The following is a 24876-nucleotide window of genomic DNA, read 5'->3' as shown; positions in this document are numbered from 1 at the left end:
AACGAATGACCATTTAGTAGTTGGTCAAGACACAGCAAACTTGGGTCAATTTCGGCTTACTTTTGCCAACATTCTGGAATAATTGCACGTGTTACCGGCGAATTCAACATGGATTCACCACGAACTCACACTAAAATTCAGTGTGAATTCACAGCAAATTCACGCTACTACTTAGCAGCGGGATATCTAGTGAATGCCACATGCGCAATATAAATTGGGCAGATGCAGAGGTATGAAAGTTCGATGCTACTAGTAGGGCGTATCAATATAAAGGCGCGTCTCGCGTACTACGCGCGATTACTCGCGTCAAGTCCTCAGATTGCTACATCACGTGCACTAGCTGCTGAGTGCCATGCGGTTTCACACGTGGTTTTTGACGTGCTTAGGCCAACGACACGTGTGAAACCACATGGTCCTATGCACACGTGATTGCTACCTCACGTGGTGTAGCAAAGACTGGGCGCAAGTCTAGCGCGCCATTACATGGGATCAAAAGCGGACCTACACAGCTGAGCGGGCGGTTAACCCCTCAATCCCCCAGCATACGGGCCTGAGTCTGGAATACCAAAACTGTACATGCAAGATCTAATAGTTTCTTCATATTTTGCATACTCAAAGACACAGTCTGCAAATTAAGCTGCCCACGCCAGTTGTATTTCAATAGTATGAAGTTATTCCACATCACGTTTCTGAGGTCATTGTATAGACATGGCCACTGAGTTTACAAAGACATGTATATCATGAGTTCCCATTACAGACTGTAATAGGAACTCATATGATATGAAGTGTGTCTTTATATGATTGATAGTGAACAGATTCTCTGTTCAGCTTTTACAAAATAGTCTTGCATACTAAAGACAGACAACGACAATAAGTGACCGTTCTCAATGCATACTGATTTTAGCTACAAGACGGTGTTTATGCATGGCCAACTGTCTGCGTCAAAATTCAATGTAACATAGCATTCGGCTCGGCTACTCAAACTTTAATTGACAAATCGGTTAGTCAACAACGTACGGCAAGTCAACCCTATTGGGAAGGCGTTACTTTTTACAGTTAGTTTACTGACCAAGGGTGTAACTAGCATTAAAATTTTACCGAGGCAAGTTTAAATTAATTAATTAATTAAGCAATAATTTGTCCTTAACCTACTTTATGTATAATGTAAGTAAACATAGCTTCTATAATAACAACTGTCCCAATCTGCGATGTTCTGTACAATCAAATCTTCGTAAGACGTTCTCTCTACTCACAGCCACATCTCTATGAATATATAAAAGAGCTACGCCACTTAGAATGCCAGATCTTTTCTGTTATCTACTAACTGATGCATTTAGCAAAATTTTTGCAACGCCACACCCATTTTATTTACCGAGGCAACTGCCTCGGCTGCCTCATGCCTAGTTACGCCACTGCTGACACGTCACTAATCGACTTCTTGCCTGGTGCGTGTGAAGAGAGTGCTCACACGTACGGTTGCGTCGTCATTCGCGCAATAATTGAGTGTGTGACACTCGACACCACCGATGTAAGCAGTGGCTCTCTTTGCACGGTAGACTATCTATGCAGTTCGCCGAATGAACACGTACTAGTATTATGTAGCTCTTTCTCTAATAAGCTATAACCGTGTGCAGATGTTGAGAAATTCGACTCTCTTCGACAGGACTGAATGTTGACGGGAGGGAACTCTCTAATAATTAACCCTTCGATTGGTAAATTTGTGTCTAGCTTATTATAAATCAATCTCAACAAAATAATTTATTACAATCTTGTTATTAATTCATAAATTAAACAACTATTTCTAAACTTGTGAGAAACTAAAAATGCAGGTGTGTTAGTACGAAAACTTTCCAACATTCCATTTACGCAAATGACTATAAATTATAACCTAGTAACGTATATATGATTTTGTTACACTTCCCAGGCTAGTGCATGAGCATCAATCATCCCTCGATGTGACTATCAGTCAGCTGATTGGTTGATCGACTGAACAATAGAGATACAGTCACACAACGCAATTATCACTTGAACATCCCATTTGCGCACTGTATACTCGATTATTTCCGTAACTTGAGTGTTTCGAGTTGAGAATGAAGCCACTGTTGCTTGTCGGACTTCTCCTTGCTACTCTGACATATTCAGTGTCCGGTCAAACCAACAGAAGAGTCGAGGTGTTGTTTAAGTTTCGCTTACGTCGCTATATACACGATGAACTCTGTCTGTTTGTTCAGTGCAATCCGAAAGACTCTCAGCCGTGTGTTAGCCCAGACGAATGCTGCATATCCAGAACTAACAACAAAAATGTGACAAAGTCTGTGTGTTATCCAATGGGCACTAAAGAAAAAGACTTCTGTCATCCTGAAGGCAAACAAAAATGTCCTACATGCGCGTCCGGTTTAGTTTGCCGTCCAGGAATATCCAACAAGCAAGGCTATCATTACTGTGTTAAGAACGTACCCGAACAAAATGTGTCACAAACAACAAAGAATGGTAATGAGCAAAATCAACATCTGCCACCAATTCCTCCTCCTCCTCCTCCTCCTCCACCTCCTCCTCTTCCTCCTCGTCTTGCTTCTTCGTTTCTTCCTCCTTTTCCACCAGTAAGAAATATATGCGTTTCCGTTCTCTTAGAATAGAAATGCAAGCTCTAGAGAACACTTCTATTCTTAACATTTTTGCAGGGCAATAGAAACCGATCTCGTGACGTCAACATACGGCCAACACGACCTAGCGGACCAAGACCGTTTAGTGGCGGAGAAGGCAGACAAAGACCAAGACCTGGAGAGTCTCGGCCTCCTCCTCCCCGTAATGGAAGGTCACCTAATGATAAAATATTAAATCGTCCGTTGGGTTCAATTGACACTGTAAGCGAACAAGATTTGGTAAATCCTCTCGATTTCAAACGCCCAGGTCGACATTCGCAATCTTTAAAGAAACTTCCTCATCCAAGCGATCAGAAAAATTGACCAGCTAGTGAGTAAGAATTGAGACATAAACCGCATTTTGAGACAGACAGTTAGTCATTCAACTGGATAATTGACTGTCGGGTGGTGGTAATTCGCTAGCATTTGATTGCACTTAAGTGCATACGGATTACCCTAGTTGAGGAATAAAAAGTACTGATTTAATTGGCTCAATTTTGCTAAATATAAGTGTTTACCACGCAGGTGCATAGCGTGACCTCTAGAATGGGGGTGACGCTACTGGACACGCCCACTTCTTATTGGCTTTATTAGCTGATACATTTGTACTTATCCACACACTACATATCCATGCATACATACATACCCAGACCAACAGTGTACAAATATATATATATATATATATATATATATATATATATATATATATATATATAAGATATATATATATATAAGTACGTTACCCAGTTGAAACATGTCTACCTTAGCTAATTAATTTACGTGCACGAGTTGCGCGAACTTGGAAGGATCCCATGCTTTGAAATATTTGTTCTTGTGCAAAGGGCTTGGGGATTCGTCGTGATAGTAACTATAGAGCTTGAGGTGAGATGATTTCACTAAAAGCAAGTGACATACTGATATAGACTACTCATATATATATATATATATATATATATATATATATATATATATATATATATATATATATAATAGATAATGATTGTGTTCCACTTCTGATTTTTAGTCTTTTTATTAATATCTGTTTCCTGTTGCTTCTTTTTTCGTCTGTCTGTCTCAGACTCTGCCTGTCTGTCCGTGTGCTGTCTGTGCGTCAGTCTCTGTGTCTGTCTTTTTGTCTGTCTGTCAATCTGTCTGTCTGTAAATTTGTCTGTTAGTTTGTAGTCTGTCACAATAGTTGTATTTTCTTAACTGATACAGGTACAGCCAATGTACACTTACAACAGTAACCTAAAGAAGGTGTTGATATCTGTCTGTCTGTCTTTTATTTTAACATCAATACTACCATACAGTAAACAACGATCAGTAAAAGACACCACAGCTATTTATACATAGTGAGTTTTTGCCTCTGTCTGTCTGTCTGTCTGCCTGCCTGTCTGTCTGTCTGTCTGTCTGTCTGTCTGTCTGTCTGTCTGTCTGTCTGTCTGTCACATATATTTTCAAACATTCATCTATCATACAAAGAGTGCTAGGCAATGACATAATGTTTTAGGTGCTACAGTACACAGGAAAAAGCACTAAAAACAGTAACAACTTAACTTAAAAGATAACCCAGGTCAGCCTAGTGGCTAAAGAACTGGGTTGAGTACTTAGCGCTACTTGTGTCACTTGACAAGCTTGCCATCTTCCTCAGTATGACTTTGGCATTGCATTTTTGCAGCTGAAGGGAGAATCTTTTTCGCCAAAAGTCAAGGAACTCTGCAGCGTTTGGTCTACCAATTTCGTCGCATGATTTCTTTGCTAGTTTCTGCAGGAAGTTTCTTCCCATGACACCCCAGCGTCCAAAATGCTCCATAACCAGAGGAATGAGACTGACAGCAGTTCCACCTGGTAGACATTCCTTCTCGTATTTTGACTTTTTTCTCTCCTCTCTTCTCTCAGCAGCGGCGCCATCTGTTTCCGAAGATCTAGGGAAGATGTCCGAGCTCCATGGGTGTGCTAGAGCTATGTCCAGATCCACATTGCACCCAGAGTCTGAGTCGAAGGCTACAATGTCTGGCCGGTCATTGGAATTGGCATACCGATGCCTCGGTTCCCTTCGATGATGGATGTGCAGCTCCCGCAGGCAATCAGACCAGACTGATGCAAGCGATTCGTGCGACCAAACTGGCCCTCCACCGGTTTTGCATGTTAGCAGATGGTACCCACTGCTGTCCAGGGAGGCACCACAGTTGCATGTTGTCATCCAGTCAGAAAGTGGAATGGGCAAGCCCAACCTCAGCAAGGACGCTAAACGATACTCGTAAGAATTTAGTGCGAGCACTTCTGAAGTCGGGATTGCGTTCAGCCATGCACCAGCTCCTTTTCCTTTTGTAGATCGATGTCGTGCTGCATCTCGGGCTGTGGGTGCATCTGTGAACAAGATTTCTGCCTCACAGCGAGCAAATGACATGGATAGCTGATGCTGAACTTTGCCTGCAGATGTCAGATATTCGGAAATATGCTTTCCATCAGGGACAGATTGGGTCAGGGCGTTACTAAGAGCCCCAGTAGTTGAATTAACTAGGCTGTCAACAGCTGGAAAGAGACTTGGAAAACGAAGAGGCAGTTCCACAATGGCGTGAGCCCAGGATGCAACAAAGGCAGGCTGCTGTCTGTCTGCCTGTCTGTCTGTCTGCCTGTCTGTCTGTCTGTCTGTCAAATAACATTTATTTCAAACATACATCTATAATACAATGCTAGCAAGGTAACTATATAAAGTTCTGTAACTCAAGAGTTTACTAGGACTAGATTCAGAAAACAAACAAACATTTAACACTTAGAAGAGAACAATGCAGACTACCCGGAACCAACTTAGTGGCTGAAAAACTGGGTAGAGCAATCTTCAGTACAGTCAATGTCATTTGCCAGAGCTGAGATTTTTCTCATGATGACCTTAGTGTTGCTCTTCTGAAGTTGAGTTGAGAATCTCTTTCTCCAGATGTCCAGAAACTCAGCAGCGTTAGGTCGACCAAGTTCATCACATGACTTCTTGGCTAGCCTTTCCAGAAAGTTTTTCCCTGTCTCACCCCATAGTCTAAAATGTTCTATAACTAAGGGGATGAGACTGACTGTTGATCCACCTGGTAGATTTTCCTTTGGTCTGTCTGTCCTAGTCTTCCTGTCTGTCTGTCTGTCTGTCTGTCTGTCTGTCTGTCTGTCTGTCTGTCTGTCTGTCTGTCCGTTTGTCTGTCTGTCTCCCTGTCTCTCTGTCTGTCTGTCCTGGTCTTCCTAATTTTCTACTAATCACATTATCATTGAATGTTTGCAATGCTTTAGACAAGCAGAAACGCCAGTAGGTATTGAACTCTCTACTGTTCTTCCTTCCATCTTCATCTGTTGACAGAATGGACAGTCGATTAAGGAGCTGAAGAGCATCACGTGCCCATCTTCCAAAATGTTCAAAAACTAGGGCAATACAGTTAGGATCTGCCCCACATGTCTAACTCAATGTCTGCTCTCTGTCTGTCTCTCTGTCTGTCTGTCTAGTCTGTCAGTCTGCCTGTCTGAATCTCTGCCAATGTATCTGTTTGTCTGTCCATTTATAGTAATGTTCTTCTTCAAAGTTTCTAAAATTATCAATATAAGAATAGCGTCTGGTTATAAACATCTTTGATCAACTGCTGCAAATCTGCAAAATTAGTCTTTTTTAAAGAAAAATAACAAGCTTGCTAGTCTGTCTCCTTTCTTAGCTCCATGCACAGCTAGTGTTTCTTCTGTGAGTATTAGACGTGTTGTTTCGATGTTGTCTAGTTTTTCAAAACAATTCTATTTACCAGTAAGAGGCGGCGCAGCAAAACAGACTATTCTGACTTAGCAGTACGTGCCAAAGGTTAACGTTGAAGGCAACAAACAACTGTGCCGTCATCAAACGGTACAAATGTAAATGAAAGAGAAGTCCACCTTGTTGTTTAATTAATTAATTAAGTTTTCTGGATAATAGAAGAAAATTCAATTGCAGCTAGGACATTTGTATGACACTTGGTTATTCCCGAATTGCTAAATAGTTTACATGCACGATCTCAGAACGATCTCAACTCTGTCAATAGCAATTTAAAGAAACAAAATATTGCATATTTGCATGAAAAGGTCCTGCATATCCTTAATTGAAAACTTTCCTATCTACATTATATATACTGTTACATTCGATCTAGACAAAAAACCCACACCTCAAATTCGTTTTCTGTGTCCTGAGTAGCAAAGCGCACAAGCACTTTAGACATTAGTACGCTACCGATTACATTTGGTTTGCTACAGAACAGTGACGCTTCAGCCAGCCGGATGTGTCACCCAAATGAGTAGGCATTGTGTATATTAGCAACTGGCAGACTTGCCTGTGCTGTCGCGCCATATATAAGTAGGTGCCGTGCGTTTGGCGAGCATCTCCGGCTGACACTGAAAATTGGATTCGATTTCTGTGACATCCGCATTGGCCAGATGTTTGCTAACCACTAGACCAAGGTGCTTATTTAATTGTGCAAATGCATGAGCCGTTGCTATACCGCTCTTATAATTATCTAAAGATGTGACTGAATAACGGAGTCGTAAAAGTTACATAGAACTTGCAGATGTGACTGAATCTATCGCAGTTGAAATGTGACTGAATGACGCCGTTGACATCGCACTTGCAGGTGTGACTGAATGAACAGTCGGTACCGATATCGGAATGCATCGCACCCGCAAGTGTGACTGAATGGAGCAGTCGGTACCGGGCGCATCGCACGCGTAGGTGTGGCCAAACGCGGGCTGTCGGTCACGTATCACCTAAGTATGGAAATGCCGATTTGATGATATCCCATTCAAAAAGCGAACACTTTTGCGTATTGGTCATTTTACTGTCAACTACAGCAGTTTGAGCGGGCCAAGAATGAAAACCAGTTTGGCAGTGTTACTTGTGCTCCTTGCAGCTACTCTTGCTCTAAGGAATGGAGGCAAACGTGGCAGACCCAACAAAAAATTTCACAATCAAAACTTGCAGGAGGTAAGTCACAGTTCCAAACCAATTCGTTACTGTTGCAATGTTACTAACTTACCTGCTTGGATCTATAGTGTGGCCCAGATATAACGTGTTCTCAGCCTCTGCGTTGTTGTCCGGGATTGAGAAACGCAACAGTTTCTCACTGTCAGAGAGTCAGCCCGGTGAACGGCCGCTGCGACTTGACCGGAGAAAGCGGGTGTGGATGCGAGAGCGGCCTAGTCTGTTCGAATAGCACAATCAACAAACGTAGACTGCAGCATGATGTCGATGAACATCGTGACAGCCATGAAAAAAATCGCTCCAAATCCTGGAATCATGGAATTTGTCTTCGGCTGAACGCTGACGGTACTGAAGATACTACGTCCAACAACAACAGAAGCGATGTGAGTTCACAAAGCGTTTGATGGCAAAATAATCGATTGAAAACCTTATCATGTTTTTGCTGTGACGGTATAGTCGTCTGGTCGTCGAAATCTACAAAGAAACCAGGATAGAGACGGCAATCCCCCCCAAGAACCAAAGTCCAAACTCCCAAAGCAAGAGGTGAGTAATTGAAAAGAAGTCAAAACGACTAATACTTCTGATGTTTTACTTGTTTCTTTGTACAACTATTTTAGTGTGAGTTGACGGGGACAGCAAGCGATGCAAATGTGTGCCCCGAAAAGTTTCAATGCTGCCCGGGGAAAAACGCCAGTGCATTTTTCTGTCAAAAACCGCGTAAACTCAACAAATCGTGTGATCTCGACAATCAGAAGGGATGTGGATGCGTGACCGGTCTAACATGTGTAGACGTGACTGATACCACAAACACAAAACCCAACAATGGCAAAAGAACAAGAATGAATAAACGTAAAGGAGTTTGCCGTGCACAAACAACAGAGTGAAACAGTTGTTTTACTAAGAGACATGCATGCAACACCGTTGTCTGCAGACGTCGTGGCTCTATTTGATTTCTTTGTTTCTGTTGTGATTGGCTCTGACAGTTAGTAGTTTCTGGGTGCTATAGTTGAAATATAGAATAACAATCATTTCGCAGCGTCTACTATTGTACAATGTTGTTGGCTGTGTCAAAAATATAGCAACAGAGAACTTACAGAAAACTTTCACAAAAAGAAAAATTCAAAGTTGCTTTTGGCTATAACGCTATACAAACGGAGATAGGATTGCACGTGCATGTGTCGTCATCTTGATACCTAGCATTGGTAACTAGAACCAATGCGCATGTGTACGGTTAATTATACCCTAGCGTCGTACACGTTTCAATCTTAGTGAATGAGACCTCTTTGAGGACAGACAAAGTGATTCTAGTACAAGTGATTCTAGTACAAAGTGCTAACTTGAGCCACCGATCTATCTGCAGATCTCGATAGTGTGCAGACTTGAGACCAAAGTCTCTTGCCTGTTGATAGTTATATAGATCTACTAGTTTCGAATAGAATAGTGATTGAACGGCTTTGCTTTCATCTATACAGACTTCTTCATTGTTCCTCAAGGTCAACTTCCAGATTTTGATCGTTTGATCTGACGTGTCTATTTTCACGCAATCTAAAGGTGTCTGTTTTATGGCCAAGACTCAAGCAATATCTTCTTGTCTACAGCACCCGATACAGACCGCTATCGTAGACTAAATATTTCGTATAAGCAGTGACGTATATATTGAGGCAACTGCCTCCAAGGGCGTCGCCGGACCTCCAAAAGTCAGCTGCTAGGGTTTAAATTTAGGAAACCTTGTCTAGCTAGACAAATCTAAGAGGCCACACCCACTAATACTAGGAAGGTCACGGTCTCTCGGGTCAATGCGTATAAAGCGACGCCATGCTGCCTCCGTATACTATAGCCTCCGTTGAATAATTGAACGTAGCAGTTAAAAATTGGGTGGCAGAAAAAAGGCTATGAGGTCTATCTCTTTTGCATGTTCGTGTCTAATTAGATATCATCTAGACCTTGAAGACCAACAAAGTCAAATTTTAGGCGATTTAACTAATAGTACAGCTAGGTAATCGTAGACTTGACGAGTTGTCCTATATAGTAATTTCTTTCTTTTTGCATGTTGCCAACAGTACTAGAGAAAGCTCAGACGGTCTGGTCACGTGACTAACGCAAGTGTCGGTTCTTCAAGTTGAGAGTAGCAAACAGCGTCAGTGAAATCTTGAGGCTAGTTACGCTTTTCTATAGAATATATAGAACTTGCTTTCGAGTGCTAACGCAGGTCCGTGTCTAGCCTCGTGGGTACGAGGCTAGTCCGTACTTGGAGTAGCGTTAGATGGCGCTATGGACTTGTAACGCGCGTACCCCAGTTATGTAGTAAGCGCGCTACTACAGTAGAAATAGACCATTAACGCGCGTAGTATCTGACGAGAAGGCGGGAATTTCAGATTACAGTACGCTCGCTAGCATCTGTTCGCGCCAGGACTGTTTGACTGAGTGGGAGAGACTGCTTGAATACATTGAAGTTCCAGGTAGGCGTGGGAGTCCTTGCTGTACTACCACCAGACTGTAAATATACTGGAATCAAAACTGAGAGGACTGTGGAGACAGACTAGGACAGGAAGAGTGAGCGTCATTCGCTACAGAGGTCAACTACAGTCCGTAACAGAAAGCATTTATCTAGTGTGAGTGCCTTAGCTTCTGGAGTAGCTAACGTTTGCTACTATTAGGCTGAGCTACAGAAAATACTTTGATTTTATTAATTAATGTATTAATTAATTGACTAGAATACCCATTTCATATACCAACAGTATTGTATAGAATTGCATATGTGTCAAATCATAATCAACTATTTATTGCTCTAGGAAGGATAACACAAAGACTAACTAAACGAACAGTGCAGAGAACACACAAGGTCATGTCCAAACCATTGGAGAAATGTATTGCTACAGATTGTCTGACAAGTGTTCTTGCAACAGCTTCAAATGTACTGAGACAACATGACAGAGAACAGCTCAGATGGCTACTAAGCTGTGCTCTGTCAAGAGTCGAAAGTCTCCATAACCAATGCATTGAAAAGTCTCCTCAAGTAGCCACTTGGTGCTCACATCAATTAAATATCCACTTCTTATCTCCTGCATTAGTTGTGTCACTAGCCTTTGTTGCAGACACGTTGACACGTGCAGATGAAATAAATTCCTGACAAAGTGTGGAATCCAAGTTCCTGTTGATATCAGTTGGCCAAAGTGTCCCCCTGATTTCTTGTCATCCAACTCCAGGTTACAGTTTTACTTTCATCACATGCCATTGCCTGCAAGTACAAAAGATTCCTCAAATCAGATTATTAAAAACCAATAATTGTGTTACAAACACAAACTAAATCTGACTATAATTAATTAATTAGTTCTTAGAGTGCTTATAATTAATTGCTTACAATTGTAACACTGCAGTTTGGACTTGATAATAAAAATGTATAGAAATTGAGATGAACTGTAGTTACATAAAACCCATAATTAATCAACTCACTCCATATATTCTGTTGAGTCCAAACGAGCTGAACACAATAATTCCATTGTAGAAATAAGCCCAGGCATGTTTTCCTGCCAACGGCTCCACTGTGAACTCTCTTTCTCATCTGAAGAGTTGAGGAAGCGCCATGAAGAACACCACAGAAAAGTCACTGGACCTGGTATTCATGAGGTACTAAGTCCCATAGGTATCCCCCAGTCTATTAACAGAAATGTGTTTCATGGACACGTGGACAGGACTATCAAAAGCGTACATATGCATGCACACACACACACACACACACACACACTGAGAGACAGACAGACAGACAGACATGGACACAGACATAAACACAGACATAGACACAGACCACATACATGAGAGTGCATGCCACATGCCGCACAAGCACGTCACCCAGAGGAAGGAATCTCATTCTCATCATAGGTTGCTGGTGGTTCTGCAAATGAAGAGACAGTCCCAACTCATGACCTGCAGAAGTTAGACACCAGATGTCGTGAGTGCTCCAAAATATTCAAGACTAGACAAACATTGAACCGCCACAGTAGAAAGACACACAACGCAGAGTATGAGAAGGCTGTGTGGCACCCCTGTTTCATTGAAGGCTGCAGTCAAAAGTTTATCCAAGTGAAATCTCTATCACAACACCTGGACTTTCATCACAAGATTGACATGGGTACTGTGTACTACATTTGTTCTTATCTACTCAATCTAACTACTGCAATCATAACTTTTAATTAATAAGGTATTCGGGAACTAGAATTTTTTTCTAGCATGAAGGAATTTGAGTCCTGGAAGGAAGCGGAAGTGACAGCAACTTTACCTACTTTAGAACTGAGAGAGGAGCAACAGCTCGTAAGACCCAGAAGGACAACACTGGGTCTGACAGCAGTGTGTGTGCAGCCGGAAACCCAGGTGCATCTGTGGTGAACTTTCTATCAAGTGTAATCTACACATATCTATATCTGTGTATTTACCTATATCTATATTATATTTCTATAGCTATCTATAGGTATATCTATCTATCTATCTCTCTCTCTATACATATAAATGCTCATGTGATGATGATAAAACTGAATATTGTCCAAGGTGGTTCCATTTTAGATGATGAGCTCAGGCGTGTCCAGGCACGCCCACATTAGTTTCTTAAGTTAGAGTTAGGTTTGAGTTTAGTTGACATTTTATGTAGTTTGCCGTATTTATAGAACGTCATTGTACTAGAGAATTGGATATATCTAATAAATATTCTATCTATCTATCTATCTATCATGTATGTATGTATGTATGTATGTATGTATGTATGTATGTATGTATGTGATGTACATGTACAGTGTATTTATCTAGATTAGAAACAGTTTGTCTACTATGTCTGCTGCCGAAGCTACAAACCAACTGTGAGGGACAGTACAACATCAGAACAAAGAAGAGATACAAAAAGCAAGCGAATGGAACGTCCCTTTCTTGCAAGGATGAATGTAAGCATTGAAACTGAAGGGACTGTGAAGGTGTGGTACGTTAGTGGCCATACTGGTCACAATCCAAGTCTACTAGAGAGCCAGTTTCTCCCTCTCCCAGCCTCGTGTAAGGACAAAATGATTCAGAAATTGACAATGGGAGTGACAATTGAGCGAGTTCTTGAAGGTAAGACAAACAATGTGTTTGTTGCTCTCTTTGATGCATCCTTGAAATGAATGTGTCAATTGTGTTGGTCTATTTTTATCTTGCATGCAATTGTCTCCTTGATGCTTCTCACTTCCTGTAATGGTTTCCTTGCTTTACAAACAATTTAAATTGGGATCCAGGATTTTCAGTTCAAACTTACTAATTACAGGTAGGTAGTGTAGCTATTGTTGTTGACTGTAGTTGTTGGTATACAGACTTCAGGTAGGAGCTAGCTAGCAGAGAGAACAGAGATGAATTTGACAATCTTGCTCGGCGAGATCACTTTGTTACAAGACAAGATGTACGAAACTGTCAGAGGAATTCAATCGACTTTGCCAAGTTTGGTCACACAAGTAATGCAGAGTCTGTCCAATCTCTTGTGCAGAAATTACAGCAGGAGAAATACAATCCAGTTCTTCTGTACAAGGAATGGGGCATAAAAAATGACATTGTACCAGATCTCCCAGCAGAATCCTTCCTTTTGTGTATTCAAACAAAGCACCAGAAGGAATTGTTTCAGAAGTACGCCATGAACGTTCTGTGCATGGATTCGACACATGGCACAAACCATTATGACTTCAAGCTTATCACAGTGATGGTTGCTGATCAGTTTGGGCAAGGTGCTCATTGCCAGTGATGCGTGGCTTTTACACGGGATTGACTTTACTTAACTTAAATAAACAACTAACATACTTCCCTATGCCATGTAGGAAGAACGGTTGGTTGGTGCATTTGTAGCAAAGAGGAAAAGCAATATGTGCAGCACTTTTTACAAGCCATCAAGAATGCTTCCCCAACTGTCACAACTGTCAAAACAGTCATGACTGACAATGGTAAGAAAGAAGATAATTTACTGGCACCAATGCAAAATAAACATCTAGAAATCAAATGTTTACTGAACAATCATTCACATTCTAAAGTGGTACGGTATCTTCTCACAAATGTGGATTGATTGATCAATTATCCACAGATAACACTGGATGGTTTGCAGCAAGATCTGTCTTTGGTGATATCATAAAGCACCTCCTCTGCCATTGGCACGTTGATAGGTATGAAAAAATGTAAAGCAGGATGACCAGGAAGGGCAGTTGATCACACCACATAGTGCTTTCTCTCTTCAGATCACTTAAACGAAACATATTTTCCAAAGTGAAAACCAAGTCAGATCAAGTCAGCATTTATCAGTCACTGTACTTGTTGATGCACCATACAGACAAAGATATGTTCCATCAATATCTGGAGTCATTTGTTGATGCATGGATACCAAGTAGCCATCATTCATCCAATATTTCAAAACTTTCTATGCCAGTAGACCAGGTAAATACATGTATTTAGTATAGCGCTGCTGTGAACATAGTGCTCTGATTTTTATACGGCTTCAGAGAAATGGGCCATGTCATATCGAAATTTCAGTCATGCTGATACTGATACCAACATGTTCGTTGAAAGGTGTGGTTAGTTTGGTATTTTCATGTATAACCTGTTATGTCCAATCCTAGACCTGATAGCTACAAATATGATATAAATCTGTTACAGCTTTCATAACAAGTTAAAACAAAATCCGTCTTACCTGAGGGGAATGGCAAATCAAAGAGTGGACCAATTAATTACCACACTGCTGAAGATGGAGGCAGACCAGTTTATGGATGTCCAGAAAAGGGGATTGTGGCCTACCAGAGGTGCCACTCAAAAGAAACAGACAACATCCCATCAGAACGGACTACCAATCCCTGATCATCACATTACAGAGGTACACTGTATATTCAACTACTAAGTTAAAGTAACACATATTAATTACCTATTGCATGAAAGAAATTCATGTGAGAGAATTCTGTGCATGCAATATATAAGAGCAGAGAGGATGAGCTGTAGCAGCAATGTTAATACCTATATAAAACTGGTTATTCCATGGTTATTCTATGTCATCACTAGGTACCTGACAGTGCCAACACGTGGCAAGTACGGTCTCAAACAAAGACAGGGACTCTTTACACAGTGAAAGAAGTTATTTCCATCTGTCCACATTCTACCTGTTCTGCTGTTTCCTGTGATGCACAAGAATGTCAACCACTTTGCCACCACTGCTACCATTGCACCTGCTTTGGATTTCAGACTGGTCATCTGTGTAAGCACATACACAAGATACGATCACACTTGAAAGCAACTCACAAAAGCAAAGAGACACAGCCAGTTGTAGAACATACTGAGAGTATGGTAATTGAGCAAACTGAAACAAACGCTGCAGTAAACATTCCAGCAAAAGCAATGGACACTCCAGGCAAGTCCAGTGGCATGTTCATTACAAATCACACCCCATTTGTGTACATTATATAATTTTCATGATGCTAACTTGTCTTAGATTGTGTGCACCTTGAAAGAATTGCATCCATTGCCAAGAACATTGCCATCCAAGCAGAAAGAAGAGCCACTGAAACACTGCAAGTACCACAGATACTGGCCCTGGTCAAGGAAGCAGAATTACTATCGAGACTGAAGCAAAACGGTACTGATGCTGCTGAGCTGAAAACAACACATCGAATACCACCAGGAAAGAAAGCCCAACAGCAGCAGCTCCACTTCAAGAGGCTAACCAGGAAAAGACAAAAACAAAAATCAAAGGGGATTCTAAGGTAACGACAAGTCTCAAGTTAGTCCAAAGGAGTCGTGATGCATTCTGTTCTACATCAGAGCACCACACAAGAATGAAGCAAAAAAGGTCAAAGAAAGTCTGAAGAAACATAATGATGAGGTACGATGCACTTTGGGTCTTGTCTGTGCTCTAGCAAAGTCCTATTACAACTTCTGACTAAGATTACACATAAGACCTTCACATACTGTATGACATTGAGCTAGTTAGCTGCATAGAAAAGCAGGCCAGTCTTCATTGTTAGGAGACGATACTCCACTGAATCACCTTAGATGATTAATAGCTGCATCTGGCTGGGTACAGGCATACACTTTGGGACAGACTAGATACAGCATCCAGACATCACAATGGTGGGCCATGGAAGGCCGATGCATTCAAAGTTGCATTTCATGTAATTATTGGATTCGACTCAAGGGGCATTGCTAATTACAGCCTGTTATCAATTCATGTACACAATGTGTTTGTAAATAACTTACATAATTGCAGTTGTAATGCCATGTTTGGGTGCTTCATCTGTTTTAAACTGCAGAAGCACTGTTCATTGAAGCCAATTTTTATGGAGGCAGCTCATCACCACCGTTCAGCAGCTACACAAAGAGTTGATGGGGATCATGATCAGTCAAACAAAGAACTATCAAACAAACCAGAGCAGCCACTACAGCAGAGACAAGGACAGCATGTGGAAGAACAGCAACACGTGCCCACGCAGGACTGCCAATTGAAGCAGTACCATCAGCCACAGTGTGCCATGAAGTCACGAAGGTTGTCAGCAAAGTCCAATTGCAATCTAGGAATTTTGCAAAGCAATGTTGGCTGGATTGACGATGGAATTATCAACTCAGCCCAGCGGATGCTGAAGCAGAGGTTTCTGGAAAAGACAGTCTCCAGAACACCCTTTCGTCGCAGCAGCTGCAGTTTGCAGTGGCTAGGCAAAATTCAGTTCAAATTCATAACATTGGCAATCACTGGGTAACGACATCAAGCGATGAACAAGGAAGTATACATTTGTATGACAGCTTGGTCAGATACAAGCTATCGAGTCACCTAGAACAGCAGATTGCATCAATCTACCCAAGCAATGAGAAGGAGATTACAGTTTCAATAAGAACAGTTCAGCAACAGAGAGGTGGCAATGATTGTGGGCTATTTGCAATTGCTTTTGCCTACGACGTTGCTTCTGGTATTGATCCTGAGTATGTGACTTACATTCAATCTGACATGAGAAAACATCTGTTCTCGTGCGTCAAGAAAGGCTATATAACACCATTTCCACGTTATTTTCGAGGCCGCCGCGACATCACAAGGTGTAAGTGTTCTGTAGTCTCTTTCGCTATTTATTGTGTTTGCAGGCAGCCAGACAGTTTTGGAAAGCTGATGATCCAGTGCAACCGTTGTGATGAGTGGTTCCATTGCAAGTGTGTTTGTTTGAAACCACCTGGCAGAACATTTTACTGTCCAACATGTTCGAGTGAACAAGGTTGTTAGTTGACACAACAGACTTTGTACGACAAGCAGTAAACAGTTGCTAGTAAAACTGTGGCACTTCATGTAAGGATGTTTTCAACTTTTTCCTTTTACGAGACTTGACCAATTATATTACTTCGTAGCAAGCAAAACAGTAGATTTGTTGCTTCAGGTTATCTGTTTATGTGTACTTTCAGCGTCAAAGTATACAGATATACCTATACATGCATATAACAAATATTTATAAATAGACACTTGCAACTTGCAACGCAACTAGACTCAAGCCAGTCTCTCCCCACCCCTGCCGTTCCCCGAATGTCTCGTCAGAGCGCGGACAAGACATCGAGGGGAGAAACGGTAAGGGTGGGGAAGTAGGAGCAAAAAAAGGTAGGGGCAGGGAAAGGTAGGGGTGGGAGAGGTAGGGGCGGGGAATGGTAGGGGAAGTAGGGGCAGGGAAAGGTAGGGGCGAAGAGAGGTAGGGGCGGAGAGAGGTAGGGGCGGGGGAACGGTAGGGGCGGGGAAAGACTGACTCGAGTCTACAACGCAACCACAGAGTACTCATGTCTTTTTAGGAGTAAATCCATGAACGTTTTCCAGTAATCCAGTTTTTGTACATGTAAAGCATCCTTTGCATAGATGCAGTATGCTGTCAACCCCTGCCAGCATGCAGGCATTTCAGGGAAGTCTAGCAATTCAATCAGGGGGCCCTTGAAGAGTCAGTGGTTGGGGGTGGCAGTAACTCGATCATGCTGTCCATGAGGATCTGATGGATCACTAGGCAACCTATTTCAGTTAGCCTGCTTGCCATGGAACTACAGTACTGATTCGAAAAAAGGCTGATAGGCCACAAAATAGGCCGGGCTGGTTTCAAGGTTTCAAAGCAAGTAATAAGTTGTATAAGTGATAGTAGCAGCCCAGGAGATGTGTATCATCCTGACTTCATGATGAGGCAACCGGGTTATTTTGACATATCCATTCGAAACCCCTGCAGTTGTTAACTCATATACATATATATGTAACATTTACTTTTTAAAATACATTTAAAACTACTCGTCCCTTGCCACAGTTAACAAATCCCAGAGGTCACACTCAGTGTAAAATTGCAAACTAGTGCATATATATATATATAGAGAGAGAGAAAATATATGAATATATATATATATATATATATATATATTTAAATAACTATATTAAAAGAATCCATGTCATAGCTAAACAAAGCTAACTTATCTACTATCAATTTAGCATTGTACTGCCAAAGCTTACATGACAACTGTTCGTGTAAATAATATATATATATATATATATATATATATATATATATATATATATATATATATATATATATATATATATACGTATATATATTAGCCAGAGCAGTAAACCTAGATGCCAGAAGTATGTAGGTCACACAAATACATACAGTCATCTTGTATTCAACCAAGAACACTCAAACAACCAAGAACACGTCATTCCAACGTAATTTAGCCATTCTAAATTATTGAAACTTACAAGTAGCTACGAAGACCACAGTTTTACAAGAAAAAATCACTTTAGTGATGTCTTCCTGGCTGTTTTTGATGGTACCAGTCTCGTCATTTCAGTTAGCCATCACAACAAATCACTCCCACGTGTGCGCTGCTGTCTGGAATGATGTCTCTTATGGTGCTATGAACTTGTAGCGCGCGCTACATGGACTTTTGTCTGCGGACTTGTAGCTTGCGCTTCATGGGCATGACTCCAACGCACACTACATTTCCAGACAGCAGCGCACACGTGGGAGTGATTTGTTGTGATGGCTAACTGAAAAAATGACGAGACTGGTACCATCAAAAACAGCCAGGAAGACATCACTAAAGTAATTTTTTCTTGTAAAACTGTGGTCTTCGTAGCTACTTGTAAGTTTCAATAATTTAGAATGGCTAAATTACGTTGGAATGACGTGTTCTTGGTTGTTTGAGTGTTCTTGGTTGAATACAAGATGACTGTATGTATTTGTGTGACCTACATACTTCTGGCATCTAGGTTTACTGCTCTGGCTAATATATATACGTATATATATATATATATATTATTTACACGAACAGTTGTCATGTAAGCTTTGGCAGTACAATGCTAAATTGATAGTAGATAAGTTAGCTTTGTTTAGCTATGACATGGATTCTTTTAATATAGTTATTTAAATATATATATATATATATATATATATATATATATATTCATATATTTTCTCTCTATATATATATATGCACTAGTTTGCAATTTTACACTGAGTGTGACCTCTGGGATTTGTTAACTGTGGCAAGGGACGAGTAGTTTTAAATGTATTTTAAAAAGTAAATGTTACATATATATGTATATGAGTTAACAACTGCAGGGGTTTCGAATGGATATGTCAAAATAACCCGGTTGCCCCATCATGAAGTCAGGATGATACACATCTCCTGGGCTGCTACTATCACTTATACAACTTACTACTTGCTTTGAAACCTTGAAACCAGCCCGGCCTATTTTGTGGCCTATCAGCCTTTTTTCGAATCAGTACTGTAGTTCCATGGCAAGCAGGCTAACTGAAATAGGTTGCCTAGTGATCCATCAGATCCTCATGGACAGCATGATCGAGTTACTGCCACCCCCAACCACTGACTCTTCAAGGGCCCCCTGATTGAATTGCTAGACTTCCCTGAAATGCCTGCATGCTGGCAGGGGTTGACAGCATACTGCATCTATGCAAAGGATGCTATACATGTACAAAAACTGGATTACTGGAAAACGTTCATGGATTTACTCCTAAAAAGACATGAGTACTCTGTGGTTGCGTTGTAGACTCGAGTCAGTCTTTCCCCGCCCCTACCGTTCCCCCGCCCCTACCTCTCTCCGCCCCTACCTCTCTCCGCCCCTACCTCTCTTCGCCCCTACCTTTCCCTGCCCCTACTTCCCCTACCATTCCCCGCCCCTACCTCTCCCACCCCTACCTTTCCCTGCCCCTACCTTTTTTTGCTCCTACTTCCCCACCCTTACCGTTTCTCCCCTCGATGTCTTGTCCGCGCTCTGACGAGACATTCGGGGAACGGCAGGGGTGGGGAGAGACTGGCTCGAGTCTAGTTGCGTTGCAAGTTGCAAGTGTCTATTTATAAATATTTGTTATATGCATGTATAGGTATATCTGTATACTTTGACGCTGAAAGTACACATAAACAGATAACCTGAAGCAACAAATCTACTGTTTTGCTTGCTACGAAGTAATATAATTGGTCAAGTCTCGTAAAAGGAAAAAGTTGAAAACATCCTTACATGAAGTGCCACAGTTTTACTAGCAACTGTTTACTGCTTGTCGTACAAAGTCTGTTGTGTCAACTAACAACCTTGTTCACTCGAACATGTTGGACAGTAAAATGTTCTGCCAGGTGGTTTCAAACAAACACACTTGCAATGGAACCACTCATCACAACGGTTGCACTGGATCATCAGCTTTCCAAAACTGTCTGGCTGCCTGCAAACACAATAAATAGCGAAAGAGACTACAGAACACTTACACCTTGTGATGTCGCGGCGGCCTCGAAAATAACGTGGAAATGGTGTTATATAGCCTTTCTTGACGCACGAGAACAGATGTTTTCTCATGTCAGATTGAATGTAAGTCACATACTCAGGATCAATACCAGAAGCAACGTCGTAGGCAAAAGCAATTGCAAATAGCCCACAATCATTGCCACCTCTCTGTTGCTGAACTGTTCTTATTGAAACTGTAATCTCCTTCTCATTGCTTGGGTAGATTGATGCAATCTGCTGTTCTAGGTGACTCGATAGCTTGTATCTGACCAAGCTGTCATACAAATGTATACTTCCTTGTTCATCGCTTGATGTCGTTACCCAGTGATTGCCAATGTTATGAATTTGAACTGAATTTTGCCTAGCCACTGCAAACTGCAGCTGCTGCGACGAAAGGGTGTTCTGGAGACTGTCTTTTCCAGAAACCTCTGCTTCAGCATCCGCTGGGCTGAGTTGATAATTCCATCGTCAATCCAGCCAACATTGCTTTGCAAAATTCCTAGATTGCAATTGGACTTTGCTGACAACCTTCGTGACTTCATGGCACACTGTGGCTGATGGTACTGCTTCAATTGGCAGTCCTGCGTGGGCACGTGTTGCTGTTCTTCCACATGCTGTCCTTGTCTCTGCTGTAGTGGCTGCTCTGGTTTGTTTGATAGTTCTTTGTTTGACTGATCATGATCCCCATCAACTCTTTGTGTAGCTGCTGAACGGTGGTGATGAGCTGCCTCCATAAAAATTGGCTTCAATGAACAGTGCTTCTGCAGTTTAAAACAGATGAAGCACCCAAACATGGCATTACAACTGCAATTATGTAAGTTATTTACAAACACATTGTGTACATTAATTGATAACAGGCTGTAATTAGCAATGCCCCTTGAGTCGAATCCAATAATTACATGAAATGCAACTTTGAATGCATCGGCCTTCCATGGCCCACCATTGTGATGTCTGGATGCTGTATCTAGTCTGTCCCAAAGTGTATGCCTGTACCCAGCCAGATGCAGCTATTAATCATCTAAGGTGATTCAGTGGAGTATCGTCTCCTAACAATGAAGACTGGCCTGCTTTTCTATGCAGCTAACTAGCTCAATGTCATACAGTATGTGAAGGTCTTATGTGTAATCTTAGTCAGAAGTTGTAATAGGACTTTGCTAGAGCACAGACAAGACCCAAAGTGCATCGTACCTCATCATTATGTTTCTTCAGACTTTCTTTGACCTTTTTTGCTTCATTCTTGTGTGGTGCTCTGATGTAGAACAGAATGCATCACGACTCCTTTGGACTAACTTGAGACTTGTCGTTACCTTAGAATCCCCTTTGATTTTTGTTTTTGTCTTTTCCTGGTTAGCCTCTTGAAGTGGAGCTGCTGCTGTTGGGCTTTCTTTCCTGGTGGTATTCGATGTGTTGTTTTCAGCTCAGCAGCATCAGTACCGTTTTGCTTCAGTCTCGATAGTAATTCTGCTTCCTTGACCAGGGCCAGTATCTGTGGTACTTGCAGTGTTTCAGTGGCTCTTCTTTCTGCTTGGATGGCAATGTTCTTGGCAATGGATGCAATTCTTTCAAGGTGCACACAATCTAAGACAAGTTAGCATCATGAAAATTATATAATGTACACAAATGGGGTGTGATTTGTAATGAACATGCCACTGGACTTGCCTGGAGTGTCCATTGCTTTTGCTGGAATGTTTACTGCAGCCTTTGTTTCAGTTTGCTCAATTACCATACTCTCAGTATGTTCTACAACTGGCTGTGTCTCTTTGCTTTTGTGAGTTGCTTTCAAGTGTGATCGTATCTTGTGTATGTGCTTACACAGATGACCAGTCTGAAATCCAAAGCAGGTGCAATGGTAGCAGTGGTGGCAAAGTGGTTGACATTCTTGTGCATCACAGGAAACAGCAGAACAGGTAGAATGTGGACAGATGGAAATAACTTCTTTCACTGTGTAAAGAGTCCCTGTCTTTGTTTGAGACCGTACTTGCCACGTGTTGGCACTGTCAGGTACCTAGTGATGACATAGAATAACCATGGAATAACCAGTTTTATATAGGTATTAACATTGCTGCTACAGCTCATCCTCTCTGCTCTTATATATTGCATGCACAGAATTCTCTCACATGAATTTCTTTCATGCAATAGGTAATTAATATGTGTTACTTTAACTTAGTAGTTGAATATACAGTGTACCTCTGTAATGTGATGATCAGGGATTGGTAGTCCGTTCTGATGGGATGTTGTCTGTTTCTTTTGAGTGGCACCTCTGGTAGGCCACAATCCCCTTTTCTGGACATCCATAAACTGGTCTGCCTCCATCTTCAGCAGTGTGGTAATTAATTGGTCCACTCTTTGATTTGCCATTCCCCTCAGGTAAGACGGATTTTGTTTTAACTTGTTATGAAAGCTGTAACAGATTTATATCATATTTGTAGCTATCAGGTCTAGGATTGGACATAACAGGTTATACATGAAAATACCAAACTAACCACACCTTTCAACGAACATGTTGGTATCAGTATCAGCATGACTGAAATTTCGATATGACATGGCCCATTTCTCTGAAGCCGTATAAAAATCAGAGCACTATGTTCACAGCAGCGCTATACTAAATACATGTATTTACCTGGTCTACTGGCATAGAAAGTTTTGAAATATTGGATGAATGATGGCTACTTGGTATCCATGCATCAACAAATGACTCCAGATATTGATGGAACATATCTTTGTCTGTATGGTGCATCAACAAGTACAGTGACTGATAAATGCTGACTTGATCTGACTTGGTTTTCACTTTGGAAAATATGTTTCGTTTAAGTGATCTGAAGAGAGAAAGCACTATGTGGTGTGATCAACTGCCCTTCCTGGTCATCCTGCTTTACATTTTTTCATACCTATCAACGTGCCAATGGCAGAGGAGGTGCTTTATGATATCACCAAAGACAGATCTTGCTGCAAACCATCCAGTGTTATCTGTGGATAATTGATCAATCAATCCACATTTGTGAGAAGATACCGTACCACTTTAGAATGTGAATGATTGTTCAGTAAACATTTGATTTCTAGATGTTTATTTTGCATTGGTGCCAGTAAATTATCTTCTTTCTTACCATTGTCAGTCATGACTGTTTTGACAGTTGTGACAGTTGGGGAAGCATTCTTGATGGCTTGTAAAAAGTGCTGCACATATTGCTTTTCCTCTTTGCTACAAATGCACCAACCAACCGTTCTTCCTACATGGCATAGGGAAGTATGTTAGTTGTTTATTTAAGTTAAGTAAAGTCAATCCCGTGTAAAAGCCACGCATCACTGGCAATGAGCACCTTGCCCAAACTGATCAGCAACCATCACTGTGATAAGCTTGAAGTCATAATGGTTTGTGCCATGTGTCGAATCCATGCACAGAACGTTCATGGCGTACTTCTGAAACAATTCCTTCTGGTGCTTTGTTTGAATACACAAAAGGAAGGATTCTGCTGGGAGATCTGGTACAATGTCATTTTTTATGCCCCATTCCTTGTACAGAAGAACTGGATTGTATTTCTCCTGCTGTAATTTCTGCACAAGAGATTGGACAGACTCTGCATTACTTGTGTGACCAAACTTGGCAAAGTCGATTGAATTCCTCTGACAGTTTCGTACATCTTGTCTTGTAACAAAGTGATCTCGCCGAGCAAGATTGTCAAATTCATCTCTGTTCTCTCTGCTAGCTAGCTCCTACCTGAAGTCTGTATACCAACAACTACAGTCAACAACAATAGCTACACTACCTACCTGTAATTAGTAAGTTTGAACTGAAAATCCTGGATCCCAATTTAAATTGTTTGTAAAGCAAGGAAACCATTACAGGAAGTGAGAAGCATCAAGGAGACAATTGCATGCAAGATAAAAATAGACCAACACAATTGACACATTCATTTCAAGGATGCATCAAAGAGAGCAACAAACACATTGTTTGTCTTACCTTCAAGAACTCGCTCAATTGTCACTCCCATTGTCAATTTCTGAATCATTTTGTCCTTACACGAGGCTGGGAGAGGGAGAAACTGGCTCTCTAGTAGACTTGGATTGTGACCAGTATGGCCACTAACGTACCACACCTTCACAGTCCCTTCAGTTTCAATGCTTACATTCATCCTTGCAAGAAAGGGACGTTCCATTCGCTTGCTTTTTGTATCTCTTCTTTGTTCTGATGTTGTACTGTCCCTCACAGTTGGTTTGTAGCTTCGGCAGCAGACATAGTAGACAAACTGTTTCTAATCTAGATAAATACACTGTACATGTACATCACATACATACATACATACATACATACATACATACATACATACATACATGATAGATAGATAGATAGATAGAATATTTATTAGATATATCCAATTCTCTAGTACAATGACGTTCTATAAATACGGCAAACTACATAAAATGTCAACTAAACTCAAACCTAACTCTAACTTAAGAAACTAATGTGGGCGTGCCTGGACACG

General features: G+C 41.2%; 3 protein-coding genes and 2 long non-coding RNA genes across 5 annotated transcripts; 3 read left to right on the top strand and 2 right to left on the bottom strand.

Moving 5' to 3' along the window:
* The first annotated feature begins 2030 nt into the window (after nt 1-2030).
* On the top strand, nt 2031-3148 carry LOC134188971 (formin-1-like). Its single transcript, XM_062657187.1, has 3 exons — nt 2031-2171; nt 2232-2600; nt 2682-3148. The coding sequence occupies exons 1-3, from the start codon at nt 2091-2093 to the stop codon at nt 2964-2966; spliced, it is 735 nt and encodes a 244-aa protein (XP_062513171.1). The 5' UTR covers nt 2031-2090; the 3' UTR covers nt 2967-3148.
* A 787-nt stretch (nt 3149-3935) lies between these two features.
* Nucleotides 3936-5241, bottom strand: LOC134189220 (uncharacterized). Its single transcript, XM_062657460.1, has 2 exons — nt 4402-5241; nt 3936-3941 (listed from the first exon to the last, which is right to left on the bottom strand). Exons 1-2 carry the CDS (start codon nt 5050-5052, stop codon nt 3936-3938), a joined length of 657 nt encoding a protein of 218 aa, XP_062513444.1. The 5' UTR covers nt 5053-5241.
* A 2139-nt stretch (nt 5242-7380) lies between these two features.
* Nucleotides 7381-8645, top strand: LOC134189158 (uncharacterized). The gene is made up of 4 exons (XM_062657396.1): nt 7381-7620; nt 7689-8000; nt 8074-8160; nt 8235-8645. Exons 1-4 carry the CDS (start codon nt 7507-7509, stop codon nt 8499-8501), a joined length of 780 nt encoding a protein of 259 aa, XP_062513380.1. The 5' UTR covers nt 7381-7506; the 3' UTR covers nt 8502-8645.
* Nucleotides 8646-9985: 1340 nt separating this feature from the next.
* LOC134188843 (uncharacterized) lies at nt 9986-10844 on the top strand. The gene is made up of 2 exons (XR_009971394.1): nt 9986-10229; nt 10410-10844. It is a non-coding gene; the product is annotated as an uncharacterized LOC134188843 (long non-coding RNA).
* LOC134188842 (uncharacterized) lies at nt 10735-18491 on the bottom strand. The gene is made up of 4 exons (XR_009971393.1): nt 18356-18491; nt 11430-11706; nt 11071-11272; nt 10735-10855 (listed from the first exon to the last, which is right to left on the bottom strand). It is a non-coding gene; the product is annotated as an uncharacterized LOC134188842 (long non-coding RNA).
* Nucleotides 18492-24876: the final 6385 nt, after the last annotated feature.

This window comes from Corticium candelabrum, chromosome 13 (assembly GCF_963422355.1).
Source record: "Corticium candelabrum chromosome 13, ooCorCand1.1, whole genome shotgun sequence".
Taxonomy (NCBI): domain Eukaryota; kingdom Metazoa; phylum Porifera; class Homoscleromorpha; order Homosclerophorida; family Plakinidae; genus Corticium; species Corticium candelabrum.
The sequence above is the reverse complement of the archived record's forward strand: the minus strand, read 5'-3'. Positions and strand labels throughout refer to the sequence as shown.

What these genes read in the sequence shown, in the direction of transcription:
- LOC134188971 (XM_062657187.1), top strand. Translation starts at nt 2,091, where the DNA reads ATGAAGCCACTGTTGCTTGTCGGACTTCTCCTTGCTACTCTGACATAT. An exon ending in AAACCAACAGAAGAGTCGAG is followed by an intron (nt 2,172 to 2,231) that starts GTGTTGTTTAAG and finishes CTGTTTGTTCAG; the next exon opens with TGCAATCCGAAAGACTCTCA. An exon ending in TTCTTCCTCCTTTTCCACCA is followed by an intron (nt 2,601 to 2,681) that starts GTAAGAAATATA and finishes ACATTTTTGCAG; the next exon opens with GGCAATAGAAACCGATCTCG.
- LOC134189220 (XM_062657460.1), bottom strand. Translation starts at nt 5,052, where the DNA reads ATGTCATTTGCTCGCTGTGAGGCAGAAATCTTGTTCACAGATGCACCC.
- LOC134189158 (XM_062657396.1), top strand. Translation starts at nt 7,507, where the DNA reads ATGAAAACCAGTTTGGCAGTGTTACTTGTGCTCCTTGCAGCTACTCTT. An exon ending in ACAATCAAAACTTGCAGGAG is followed by an intron (nt 7,621 to 7,688) that starts GTAAGTCACAGT and finishes TTGGATCTATAG; the next exon opens with TGTGGCCCAGATATAACGTG. An exon ending in CCAAACTCCCAAAGCAAGAG is followed by an intron (nt 8,161 to 8,234) that starts GTGAGTAATTGA and finishes CAACTATTTTAG; the next exon opens with TGTGAGTTGACGGGGACAGC.